This window comes from Electrophorus electricus, chromosome 3, assembly GCF_013358815.1.
Source record: "Electrophorus electricus isolate fEleEle1 chromosome 3, fEleEle1.pri, whole genome shotgun sequence".
NCBI lineage: Eukaryota > Metazoa > Chordata > Actinopteri > Gymnotiformes > Gymnotidae > Electrophorus > Electrophorus electricus.
In genome coordinates, this window is record NC_049537.1 from 18,194,123 (window position 1) to 18,208,171 (window position 14,049).

The 14,049-nt window shown below is 40.9% G+C and overlaps 1 protein-coding gene across 1 annotated transcript; it reads left to right on the plus strand.

Moving 5' to 3' along the window:
* Positions 1–343: 343 nt before the first annotated feature.
* Positions 344–1,995, plus strand: LOC113571709 (alpha-1-antitrypsin homolog). The gene is made up of 4 exons (XM_027000810.2): positions 344–1,022; positions 1,118–1,388; positions 1,530–1,677; positions 1,784–1,995. The coding sequence occupies exons 1-4, from the start codon at positions 347–349 to the stop codon at positions 1,970–1,972; spliced, it is 1,284 nt and encodes a 427-aa protein (XP_026856611.2). The 5' UTR covers positions 344–346; the 3' UTR covers positions 1,973–1,995.
* The last annotated feature ends 12,054 nt before the right edge of the window (positions 1,996–14,049 follow it).

Here is a 14,049-nt window from a genome sequence, read left to right on the forward strand (position 1 = left end):
ATGTGGTACCCTTTGTGCAGGTGATAAAATGTGGGGAAAAGTCCAGTGCTGTTTGATGATAGTGGTCTGACAGTGGTCTGGGCTAATATATTGTCATATATGCTATTTTAGAAGTACATTAAAAAAAACCAGTAACTCTAAAGCCAAGATTACATTCTTGTATATTTTGCGATATGTCCAACTCTGTAAGCAACCAGTGTTGTAGACATTCTTAATTATTATGAAAACATTTAGCCTTTTTAATGTAACAATTATGTTTAATAGGAATTTTATCTGTTTCTGTACTGAGGAATACCCATATGTAATTTCAGTTTTAAACCAGTACAGTCCCTCTCCAGGTGATTAAATGTGGGGAAAGGTTCAGTGCTGTTTGACGGTTGCCCTGCTACTGGCAGTAGCCTGGGCTGACCACCAGGAGGGGCATGATCATAGACATCATTCAGCAGATCACCATAAACATCTTCACCATGGCAAAGACGAACCCCATCCACATAATGATGGAGGAGACAAGTTTTGCCAGCTACTATCATCTCAAAATGCTGACTTTGCCTTCACCCTCTACAAGAAACTGGTCAGCCAGCCTGATGCAAAAGGCAAGAATATCTTTTTCTCCCCACTGAGCATCTCCATGGCTCTATCCATGCTGGCCCTGGGGGCCAAAGGTGAGACCCACTCACAGATTTTCAGCACCCTGGGCTACAGTAACCTCACAGCTACTCAGGTCAATGAAGCCTATGAGCACCTACTGCACATGCTGGACCACAGCCAGGATGCCATGCTGTTGGAGGCAGGAAGTGCTGTGGCTGTTCAAGAAGGCTTCAAGCCTGTAGAAAAGTTTCTGAAGGATGCTCAGCACTTCTACCATGGAGAAGCCTTCAGTGTAGACTTTTCCAAACCAGAAGTTGCTGTGCAAGAGGTCAACAAGTTCATTGCCAAAAAGACCAAAGACATGATCACTGACATGACCAAAAGCTTGGACCCCAAGACTGTGATGATGCTCATAAACTATATTTATTTCAGAGGTACAGCATCTAAGTATAATCCACCAGTGTTTTAAGGAGTGTTTCAGGTATTTCACTAAAACTGCAGTAACAAGCCTTAAATTCCATCCTCCAAGGTAAATGGGAGAAGCCTTTTGAAGTGAAGAACACCAACAAAGCTGACTTCTATATAGATGTGAAGACAAAAGTGACTGTGGACATGATGAAGAGGACTGGACGATACAACCTCTTCCAGGACCGGAATAACTTCACCTCTGTCATCATGGTGCCATATAAAGGAAATACCTCTATGATAATTATTCTACCTGATGAAGGAAAAATGGAGGAGGTAGAAAAAAACATCTGCAAGGATCACCTCAAGTATTGGCATAACAAACTCACCAGAAGGTAATCTGAATTACAGGTATTTTAGCAAAAAACAGAAAGCTTATATCTTTAATGAGTGAATATATTAGGACAATCATGAATATCCAGACTTTTAAATAAAGTTATAGGCATAATGATAGAAATCTCACTTTTTCTCTGCAGATCTGTGATACTATATATGCCCAAGTTCTCCATCTCTGCTTCCTCATCTCTTCAGGACACTTTGATGGAAATAGGAATAGTTGATGCATTCTCAGACAAAGCAAACTTTTCTGGAATCAGTGAGGAGTTCAAACTGAAGGTTTCCAAGGTATATGGAGAAAATTGATTTTCATTTGTTTGACATGTGTATGACATGATGTGTATCACTTGATGTCTAAATGTTTTCCTGTTTTATTTGTGTGACATCCCCACAGGTCCTCCACCAGGCAGTTCTCAGTGTTGATGAGAAGGGCACTGAAGCAGCTGCTGTAACCACCTTAGAGATCATGCCCATGTCTATGCCAAACTCAATTAACCTCAACAGACCCTTTCTAATCTTCATAGTGGAGGACAGCATCAAGAGCATCCTCTTCATGGGCAAAATAACCAACCCCACTGAATAGTAGCAGATGTCTCCAACTAAATTAGCAAATCTATATAGTTGAAGTGTCTAGATTAGCAAGTCTAGACTGTTGAAGTTTTATCACAGTAGCCTCATTGCAACAGACAGCAAAGACAAATAGAAATTTAAACATGAGTCTACATGTAATGTAACAGCAGTCAAAGAGTTAAATGATTGGAGTATTGTAAAATGTGTTATAAAATGTACCAGGCAAGAGAGGCTACTTAAGATGAGCCTAATTTTTCAGTTTGACATAAACGGTCCTTTTGGTCTTTGTGATAGTGTGTTTAACTTCAGTCAATGAATTAACATTACTACCTGACTACTGATTGTCACACCTACACAACCAGGAATTTATACAACTGTTGCTTAGATTAACAAGATACTACATCTTGGAACATTGCGTTATCTTGCTTCACTGCTCAGTTGTTACAGCGAATTAGATTTTTCTATAGAGCACAATGTGCAAATTAATGAAGCATTCAGAATACATCTACAGTGAGCACCACATGCACTTTTATTGGCACTGATGATGAAAACCCATTTGAAATCTAATACAATAACTGACCTGGGTCTTTTGCCGCCTTTCCTGTTTGGTGTCAGTCCACTTCCTGTTAAGGAGTTGACTATCTAACTTACTGAAGCCACTGAGAAGTGCCACTCAGTAGTCATCTTTTGGGAACCCTTTCACACTTGACAATACAGGTTGTGGAGTTGAATAAAATGCACAAAATGTGCATTAAAATTATTTTAAAATGTAACAGGAGTTTTGATGAATATAATAGTAAAAGTACATTTTTGACCTCACAAATGTACTAAAGTAAAGTAAGACCTCAAAAATGAGCTAAAGAGTATCACCCCACTCTAATATTTGACATGTACAAAGGCATATCCCCTCACTCTAATGAGTTAAGGTACTTGACTTGTAATCAGAAGGTTGTAGGTTCAAGCCCCATCACTGCTAAGATGCCATTTTTGGGTCCCTGAGCAAGGCCCTTAACCCTCAATTGCTCAAATTGTACTGTCATAATTGTAAGTTGCTTTGGATAAAAGGTAAATGTCACATTACACTAATATTTGACGTGTATTAAAGAGTATACAGATATTATAGAGTTATAATATACATGCTACAGATTCCTGCTTATGTTTCAGGTTCACCACCATCCAGTTATTGCTAAGTGTTAAAAAGAAAGAGGTTTTTTGTTGCCCAAAGACAATTATTGGGAAATATTTGTAAACACTGTCATAAATTATCATCATTGTTCTTTGCTAATGGCATCTTCATATTTTACGATTTACAGTTTGTGGCAGAATGAGAAAGATTACAGTTATAAATTGGGTGTCACTATACTGATGGTCAGTGACAGGCTTTTTCAGTTCTGAGGTCTTCATATACATAGCCTCATTAATCCATAGTAGCATCCTTAAGCCATAATATGTCTGACTTTGTAAAGCTATTCCTTAGTCATTCAAAAGTGTAAGAGACATCCATCATATACCTTTGCTGTTTACTGTTTTAAGAACTAAGTCTTTCTTTTGTAGGCTAGATTAATTAAAAACAATATTTCTGTGTGGAAATCAACAAAATCAAACCTTCTGAATTTCATTTGCTGTTTTATGCCAGCAAATTCTCTCACAGTGGGTTCTCAAAATAACATCAGAACATAGTTAGTGTATTACAAGTAAAACAATATGCCACTAAAGTATAAATAATGACATTTAAAAAATGAATATAAGCTGTGAAATATCTGATGATTAGAAACAACTTGAAGTTTGCCAAAGGTCCATCATTAAAATTTTACTACAGAAAATAATGGTGAATGGAGAGGTGGAGACTCCCCCTGCTCTATGCCTCAAAGAGGCTGATAGTATTTAATGTATTTACCTGCTGTGTCCTGACACACATTCACATATCTACCATTTCCACTCAAACACACAGATTACTCATAGACACAATATCACATTACACTGGAATTCCACTACCATTCTGTTCACGATAATCTGTGAGCTGTGTCCAAACTTTGATGCTAGTTACAAACAGCACACCATTAATTCATTTTAAAAAACCAAAACAACATATATACATTGTTCTTAATCAATAATCTCTTTTGAAGATGGATTTGTTTGATTATATGTGGCAGATTTGAGACAGAACTGAAGTCTGTGACAACAGAGTAGAATCAGAGTAGAATCAGATAGGGAAGCCGTTATCTTGCTAGCTAAAGCAAATAAAAATTGAAAATTACCTTCAGGAAAACAATAGATATTTGGAAACATATCTAAATGTCTAAAGATGGTCACTGTATAAAAAACCTGTTGTCTCTTCTTGCTGAGTGGCCTCCGGTGTGCCTTCCTGCATTTCTTTGCTCTTTGGCCCAAAACATGATGGCATGTCAATCTGGGGGAGGGCTATGTGCAAAGCACTCCCTGAGCAGTTTGTATTCATTTCTACTGTGTCACTGCCAAATGCCACTCCAACAGGGTTTTGTCTAGCTATTGACAGAGCCCTTAGTCTAGCCCTTAGTCTATCTGAGCTGGAAAACTGTACTGAACAAAAATAAAGACTGCTGTTACTGACACTGACAGTGATATTACTAAAACACTACATTAGTGACTCCAAGGCTCGGTGAGCTTTGACAAGGGCACATTTTTGTGTATACCTGTGCTTGAACACTTTAGAATCAACCAGATGTCTTTGTAACATTTGGTGAATGGAGACCAAGTTGAATGCTGTAAAACAGGGCAATCCAAGCCATAGCCAAAAACAGGCAGTAGTATAAACAAAGTTGATCCAGCAAGGCAAACAAATACAAAGGGGAATAGACAAAAAGGGTAATCTAACAATACTGGCAAGGATCAGCATAGCCAGGGAAAACAACAATCTAAAATGCTCAGAAACATTAGACATGCAAACTCTTTGTTTCCCAGCATGACAAAGAATTTTCTTCATACTCAGTCCATGCAAGGTATGTGAGGATGCTGTTGACAGTATAAATGTAGAAACTAATGTCCTCAGACAACCAGAACTTCTTAAATACAAAGCAGAAGAGTAGGTCTGCCCTCTGCAAGGCTGTAGGTAATCCCTTCGATGGAATAAAACTAACCATTTTTGAAAAGTGGTCTACAATCACCAAAACGACGGTGTTCCCCTCAGAGACAGATAGGCCCATAATAAAATCTATGGAGATGTGGGACCATGGTCACAGAGGAGTAGGTAGAGGAAGCAGCTTACCTGCAGGGGGAGTGTGTGGCGTCTTGCTGCGAGCACATTCTGTGCACAAAGCCACATACTTGACCATGTCTTTGTGCATGGCCAGCCACCAGTATCGTGCACTCAACAATTGCGCCGAGTGCATCGATCCTGGATACACTATTCCCACCGAGGTGTGCGCCCATGTGATGAGGTCTCTGTGGTGTTTGGGTGGAACATAGGGTTGGTTCAGTGGACAGTGAGGATGCGGGTTAGCGGCTTCTATGCTGTGGTCTAAATCCCATGTTACTGCAGCCAAGAAACATGAGGGAGAAAGAACTGGCTCCTGGCTGGTCGGTGTGGCTTCGGCGTGATGTTGCCAGGAGAGTGAGTCCGCCCTTATGTTCTTCTCTCCAAGTCTTTAAGTGACATGAAAAACAAACTGGGAAAAGAAGAGTGACCACCAAGCCTGCCACCAAGCCTTGCCAAGAATTTGTAGGCCCTCAAAAGCCTCTCTGCTGTGGAACCCCAATTAAGCCATTTGGCTTGTCCCCGAAGCAAGTCCGTGATGAGTTTGGCCAGGGTGCTAAAAGATTTAATAAACCTCCTGTAAAAATTAGCGTATCCTAAGAATTGTAGCTACTGCCAGCGTGTCTGGGGTCTCGACCAGCCTGTCACTGCTTCTACCTTGCATGGCTGCATGCGTATGCTACTCTCTTGTACTAAATTCTCATAGTGACCTGGGGATGTACTGAAGGCTGTCTTCCACTCATCCCCTTCCCTGATCCTTATGAGGTTGTAAGGTCTAGGTCTAGTTTAGTGAAATACTGGGCTCCCATCCACTGATCAAGTGCAGCAAGGACCAGTGGAAGAGGATAGGGATATTTGACTAGTAGTTCGTCCACAGTAGTCCACACACGATCTCTATCCCTCATCCTTCTTGACAAATAACACACTGGCTGAAGCTGGCAATGTGGATGGGCCCTGCTGTGTAGCCTTCACTGAACTGAACACCTCAGCCAGTGCTCGATTCTCCTGAGGAACAGTGAAGTCTTTGTCAGCGTTGGGACTCTCTATCAATATGGACTGGAGATGCACAGCCCAATCAGGGTAGCACTGCTGGTTAAAGGAGGGTGCTCACTCAAGGATGTGATTCTCTCACCACAGCAGGTGAGGGTTATGCTTACATAACCAAGGGAGACCTAATGTGAGGGAGTGAGAAAGAGAGAGTAAATAGAAGGATATGTGCTCTATGTGCTCCCCGCCTGCTTCGAGAAGAAACGGGGAGTGACATGGGTAATAAACACACACTTTTGCACACTTAAGGGAGAAGGCAGGGAAATCACTTTTATCCCTAGCTTCTTTGTGATGCTCCAGTCCATCACATTCCCAGCCACTCCAGAGTCCACCAGATGTCTTTCTTGCAATAGGTGGTCATAGGTTTCAAGTTTCAAGTTTCAAGTTTGGTTTATTTGTTACATACATAGTCATACACAGTATAACTCGCAGTGAAATGGTTGAGAGTGCTCTCAAAAACAGGGGTGCATAGAGAAATATTGTACATTCTATATATGTACAAAAATATATTAACAATGTATGTACAATATATGTATATTATGTTTATATACACAATGTACAATGTATATGGTTGTGTATATATATATATATACACAATGTACAGAATGTACAGATCCATTTTGTAAAATGACATATTTACAGTTTTTATGTTACATGGTGGTAATTGAATATATATATATATATATATATATATATATATATATATATATATATATATATATATATATATATATATATATATATATATATACAGTTATGTTACATGGTGGTGGTGGTCCCCACAGTTTATCAGTTTCCCTAATTCAGGGCCCGAATGGCCTGTGGGAAGAAGCTCCTCTTCAGTCTCTCTGTCTTGGTCTTCAGGGAGCGAAAGCGCCTCCCTGACCTCGACAGAGAGAAGAGCCTATTGTTGGGATGGGAGAAGTCCTTCACAATCCTCCTGGCCTTGGTCTGGCACCGCTTGTGGTAGATGGTCTGCAGGTCAGGAAGTTCCGTGTGAGTGATGCGCTCTGCTGAACGCACTACCCTTTGGAGTACTTGTCTGTCCTGCTTGTTGCTATTCCCAAACCAGACTGTGATGTTCCCCATGAGGATGCTCTCGTTAGTGCAGGTGTAGAAGATCCGCAGTACCTTGGAGGGCAGTCTGAAGTCTCTTAGGCATCTGAGGTGGTAAAAACGCTGACAAGCCTTCTTTGCCAGGGAGTTGGTATGGCGGGACCAGGACAGGTCCTGCGAGATGTTGGCTAAGTGAATAGCCTTGTTCAAAGTAGAGTCCTCCGGTCTGCAGGCTAATTCTGCCTTGGCGTGATTGGACAGAAGGGGCTGGTACCCCCCCCAAAAAATCTGCACTGGACCACGAACTCCTCACAGCTCTCTGCATCTCCTCCAAAGACTTCAGAGGTGGCGATCAGACACCTTACCTCCTCCACAACAGGTGGAGTAGTTGGAGAAGTCACTCAGCTCTCAGAGCTCAAGGTGATATTACACACACATTGCCTGAGGCCCTGCACCATGGAGCGGATCTCCATAATTTCCTGTCTCTCCTGCTTTAGTGCTGCCATCTGAACAGTTAGCAGGTGTGTCCAGTCAGGGCTGCTTGCCTTACTCCCTGTAGGCTGCACATTCTGTGATGGTGGTGGCACAGAGGAAGCAAGAGGTGAGGCAGAAAGAAGGTGCTCTTTATTATCCATAACATAAACAGCTGTGAAGCAGTGACAAAAAGGAAAACAATTGCATTTTGACGTAGCATTGCACTCTGTCATAATACTTGTCAGTGTAGTCCACTGTGTTTAATAGGTATGTGATTGGGATCCAGAGCAGGAGGGGGTGTGTCCCTCCTGCTGGATGACCGGCCAACCGTGACACCATGTCTATTTCTTAATCCTAAAAACCTGGCAAACCATCATCAGCTATCAGAAATGTAGACAAATTAATTTATATTTATTGCATAAACACCAACACTATCAGTACAATGGTGGATTTAAATATTAATAACAGTATCTAGAATTATACTTTAAAATCTGGTTAATACTATAGGTGTAACGTGCTGGCCCAAGTGACAAAGGGCGTAGAGCAGGACACATAGACTCTCTTGGCAAGGACAAATATTTAATTACATAAAACAAAAGACAAGAGTGGCACTTACGTACTATACAAACAACAAACAGGCACACTAAACACTAACGATATTTAACACTTAGCACAATCAAGACAACCAGTTACGGCAGTTACGTTTTACAAATAAATAACACACTACATTAGCTTCTACAAGTACATTAACAATGACCAACACCCTGCACACAAGGACATAGGTTTACATACATAAAGACAAGACAAGGTGCATGTGTGTGCAGGTGTGGCCACAAACATATATCCTCCCACTTCATGTGGTGGGCCTAACCACATGACTCGAGATTCTAGCGAGTGTTCTATGACAGAACCCCCTCCCAAGGGGCACAGCTCCCAACGCAAATGAACGCGAACCTCCGGGCGTCGTGAACATATAAACACAAACACACAGCATGGCCACCCAGGTGCCCACCCAGTACCAGGCTGGCCAGCTGCCTGGGAGGGAGAAAGGCAGCTTCCCTGCCTCTCTGAGGGTAGTCCGGTACACTCCCAATGACATTACGCCTGTGGACATATGAAAGGTGCAAAGACCAACGAACAATAGTGTCCCACACACAAACATATACGGTGCAGTGACGTGGCGCCCACCGTCCACGCAGGGACCTTGATGTGTCCATGGCCTCAATGGACAAGCAGGAGTGCATGTCCGTCCCAGTTCCAGATGTGCCACCCTCCACAACAGTCCTCCTTTTGCCTGCCGCTCTAGGAGCATCCCAGAGGCGGTTTGCCTCCAGGGCTTTGGGCAGACCCCTCCAGTCTAGCTGGCGAGTCGACTGAAGGAAAGGGACTTGGGCTTCAGCTCTGCCCTCCGGAGATCCCTATTGCTCCACCCAACTGTCCTCTTTCTGGTTGGTGTGGTGCCCCTCGGCCCTCCTCGGCCCAGGCTCAACAGCCTTAGGCCCCCCCATGAAATTCCTGGGGGTGTTTCCTTCCACTTCCGGAGAGAACATGGACAGCGGTCGCGGTCCTCTCCCCATTGTCCTGGGATCCAGGCAGCAGTGCGGGGGGTGCCTATGCACCTCCCACTATGAAGTCCATTTTTTGCCGAGGGTGCTGGTGTCCTGTGCTGGTTGGTCATTCTGTAACGTGCTAGCCAGAGTGTCAAAGGGTATGGAGCAGGACGCACAGAATCTCTTGGCAAGGACGAACATTTAATTACATAAAAAAAAAACAACAACAACAGCTCATTTTACCCAACTCTCCCCTACAATGCTTGATAAGAAGTATAAAATTCTTTCCAAAAATTGATTAATGGCCTGGGTAGTGCTAAACAGTAATTGGCATAAACAACTGTCATTTCCTTGGTTGAAGATGAGTCAGTCACATTGAGAATAAGGAATTCGGTTTTGGAGAAACACCTTTGTCATATATTGTGGCTACATGACCTCCACAACCATAAAACAGGGGTTATGAGCATAGGTAAAGTCAAAGGAGAAGATTCATTCAGGGCCATATATTAATTTGGTCTGGACCAGGTTTCATTTATACAAAACATGCTCAGACTATGGTTAGTAACACTATTTTCAAATTAGTGTGGTGGATGATATTAGTATAATCTATTTTAACATTAGGTTGTAACACATTTTACAGGATCTCTATAGAAAAGAAAGAAAAACTTGCTAACTACTGTTGGCTAAGCTATCCAAAAAATACCAGGTGACATCTGCCTTCTAAGATAAGGGACCTAGATAGAACACTGCATATATAAACATATTTGCATGCATATTCTCTCACAAGGGACAAAGGAAAGAAGAAAACACTAAAAATATATGTTACTGGGACAAGAGACAGTAGTAACTAACCAAACAATGAGCAATAAATAATTAAATCTAACAAAATAGAAAGCCTAACAAAAGCCCTTTAGACAAACATGGCAATAAAAACAGCTTTAAAAAGCTAACAAGACAGTGAGCAAAGTCCTTACATGTACACAAAGTAAACAGCTCACAAGCACAGTGACAGTAAATAAGCAGAAAGACAGACTAATGCGCGGGTCAGTACGAATCACAGAAGCTCTAGGAGGAAGGCTTGTGGGCTAGCAGGGGAGGAGACGGAGAAGAAGGTAGAAGTGGTGTGGAGAAGGGAAAACAGGGGCTGTAACTATGTACATACAAGCACAGAATCAACAAACAACTCCTCCGCTCCTCTACTTTCTTATTGCCTGCCTGGGGCCATGAAAACCGCTTCTTTCTCTCCAGTCCTTACCACACACAAACACACACAGCCCATGAAAAATACTTATTACTCTTCAGTTCTCACACACACACACACACACACACACACACACACACACACACACACACACACACACACACACATATAAACCTATGCAAACACAGGCAAAGGAAACTACTTATTTCTCTCTCACTCAAATATACACACAAATATGCACCTCTGTTATTTCATGGCTTTGAAAATGTTTTCCTTACCTTTTTGCATTTATCTCAATAAAAAAAATAGCTGTGCAACCTACAGCTAAGATCCTAGCTAAATCCCAGCTGTTCCATATAAAATCTTCGGGGGAAGGTTTGGACAGTAGGGGGCTCTCACTGATCATTTATGCTTCCCATTGCCAAATGGTGGAGTTAAAAGATTTGGGTTCGCTCAATATATAGAAACCTAAAGCAATGCTGTATGAAAAGAATTCATAAACATCATCACATGCATCCATCACATTTCATATTATAGCAAGTACAGCTAAATGAACTAAAATAAGTGGGTCTAAAATATGTGCTTCAAACTGATTTACATAGGAGAAAAACAGCAACAGTATTGCCCAAAAATATCTCTACACTATCTCTACACTCTACACAGTTTATCACCTTACCTCCTCATACACACCTGACTCAACTCATCAGCTAATTAACAATATCTATAATAACCCCCATACCCTGGATTTATTAGTGTATGGGGTACAGTGTTGACTGGAACAGTTTATAAACCTTAACTACTATTCATGTGTGAGTGACTGCAAAATATATCTGTCTGTAAAGTGTCCTTGAATTTGAGAAAGGCGCTATAAAAATGTAACAATAATAATAATAATAATAATCAGCATCATCATCATCATCATCATTATTGAGGAATATCAGACAGATTAATTAATTATCATTTCAGATATACCATAGACAGATGTCTTACCTTGTTGTTACATGAAGCATACATGATTGTACACTCATCTATGCTTTATGCTACTCACCATTGCCAGGCAGCACTTATTTACTTTTTACACTTTTTACATCAGTAATATGTTTACAGGTGCGATAATTAATTACAAATGAAGCTCTTTTGTAACATTAAGAAAAATAAATAGTATGACCTTTTAAAGATTTTGAAGAAGGTTAGATGCCAGACTACATATATAATATGGAAGTAATAAGTGACAAATCTATCTGAGAAAAATCTGATTGAGATACTCTGGGTACACGCACAGCAAAGAACAAAATAAAAGCCAATCTACTTTCCCTAGGCAGTGTCTCCTTTTAACACTAAATACACATTAACCATTTAACCTATGGGGGCTATGTTAATTACAGTTTCTCTCCTCCCAGTCCAGATAGTTGGCAGACTGCAGGGACCAGGGCAGGCTCTTTGGCCTGCCCATGGAATTATTCCACCAGCTGTTAACACATGCTGTGTCTGCCTTTCTCTTGAGAGAAGTGACTGTAAGTGCCATCTGGTCTCATTTCCATGAAGACTGGAATTGAAACACAGGTGTGTCAGGTCACAAATGAATAAGGATATATCTAAGCATGATGTTTCAATGTGAATAAGGATATATCTTAGCATAATGTTTCAGTGTGCATATCAAATTAAAGCATGATGTAGCGCAAGACAAGCAGTGAAGATAAAATGAACATAGCTCATTGTCCTGATGTTTGTCACTGCTCTTCTGCTCAAAATCTCCACCTCCATTGTACTCAATATCCACTGCATGACTGTAGATCCAGAATTTAAAGGGAAACAATTTCCTCTGCAGAGCAATAGTTTAGGTGTTCAATGAAGGATTAGTTGTTTCATTTCATTACTGCCAATAGCAGCAATTGTGTGCTCACTTCTTTCATCTTAGGAGTGAAATAACTTCAAAGAACCTTCAGCCTTCATTTATGTAAGAGATGTAAGAGATGGCAACAAAGAGCAAATAAAGCAAATTGGATTTGAGATTTAAACACTAGGTACTCAAGCAGCACTGAGGAAACACATTTTCCATTCACTTGAGCAAAAGCTTGTTTGTTTGCTGGCTTGTTTGGCAGCATTTCCAGTACCAATACATTATTGAACTGTTAAAGAATTTAGTCAAAAGGTGAGAATTTAAGGTACACTATTTCAGGTTTTGTTCTCTCAATCATTCATTAAATTTACATTTTAAATTTACAAGTAGAAGCTAAGACTATATGGATAAGCAAGTTTGGTGTGGATGAACTTGACTGGCCTGCACGGAGTCCTGATCCCAACCCGATATAACACCTTTGGGATGAAATAGAGTGGACACTGTGAGCCAGGCCTTCTTGTCCATCATCAGTATCCGAATTCACAAATGCTTTTCTGGAAGAATGGTCAAAACTTCACATAATCACACTCCTAAACTTTGTGGAAAGCCTTCCCTGAAGAGTTGAAGCTGTTATAGCTGCAAAGGGTAGGCTGACATCATATTAAACCTTATGGATTAAGATTGGAATGTCACTCAAGTTCATATGCATGCGAAGACAGACAAGCGAATACTTTTGGCAATATTGTGTAAATCCATATTACATAACCATAAAGGGGGCCGATATGTGTGTTTGCCTATATGTGTTTCTTGCTTTGAATTTCTTGCTTTGAACAGAATCTCTTGTTGAACAGAATATGATAGTTCAGCATGACTTTGACACATGGCACCTAACAATGGCACCTCCTTATACAAGATGATGGGGGACAATCTTCTCTGTGGCTAGTCCAGGGCCTCCGGAGTCATTTCAGGCCTTTTAGAACGTGTTGGAACAAACTGGAACCATACTGGAACAAAAGATTGTGCTGCAGGAGCAACACTAAGGAATGACTAATGGGAGAACAACGATGAAGCATAAAACTAGAAGGTGTGGGGAAGGAAACTAATGAGGAAGAAGAATGTAAATAACCAGGCTACTTTAGCTAGACAAACAATAATGAAGACAAAAACAGGAAACACAGGTAACAGAGCTAAATCAAAGACTAGAGGGTTAAAGACAGACACGAGCTGAAAAGAAAAGACTAAACAATACTTACACAATTAATGGGGAAGTATAATCTAAATGGAAACGATGCGACAGGAGAAAATAATAAGACTGCTGAATAAGAACAGGGAAAGGAACTTAGATGAGAGCACAGAGAGAAAGTACAACAGACAGGGAGGGGAGAGATCGAGAGACAATGACCAGCAAAAACAAGAGGAAGGAGCAAGGATTAAATAGAAAGTCTAATAAAAGACAAACAAGGAACAGCTGGAGCTAAAGCGGAGGAGACAGGAAACCACAGAAACAGATGATAGCAGGAAAGAAATAAAGGAAGTGCTTTAGGTAGTGAGAGAAATGTGGGATGTTTCAGTATGCAAGCGTGACACTAACCAACTAGTTAGCAGTGCTACATTTTGCTAATAACCAATGTCTTAGCTAAGCTATCTAATGCACTTGCTTTAGTGGTCTAGTATGTTTTTGGCAGGTTAA

Excerpts from the sequence above, each read along its gene's own strand:
- LOC113571709 (XM_027000810.2), top strand. The coding sequence starts at position 347 with ATGTGGGGAAAGGTTCAGTGCTGTTTGACGGTTGCCCTGCTACTGGCA. Across the intron at positions 1,023-1,117 it reads AAACTATATTTATTTCAGAG|GTAAATGGGAGAAGCCTTTT; the intron begins GTACAGCATCTA and ends CCATCCTCCAAG. Across the intron at positions 1,678-1,783 it reads TCAAACTGAAGGTTTCCAAG|GTCCTCCACCAGGCAGTTCT; the intron begins GTATATGGAGAA and ends ACATCCCCACAG.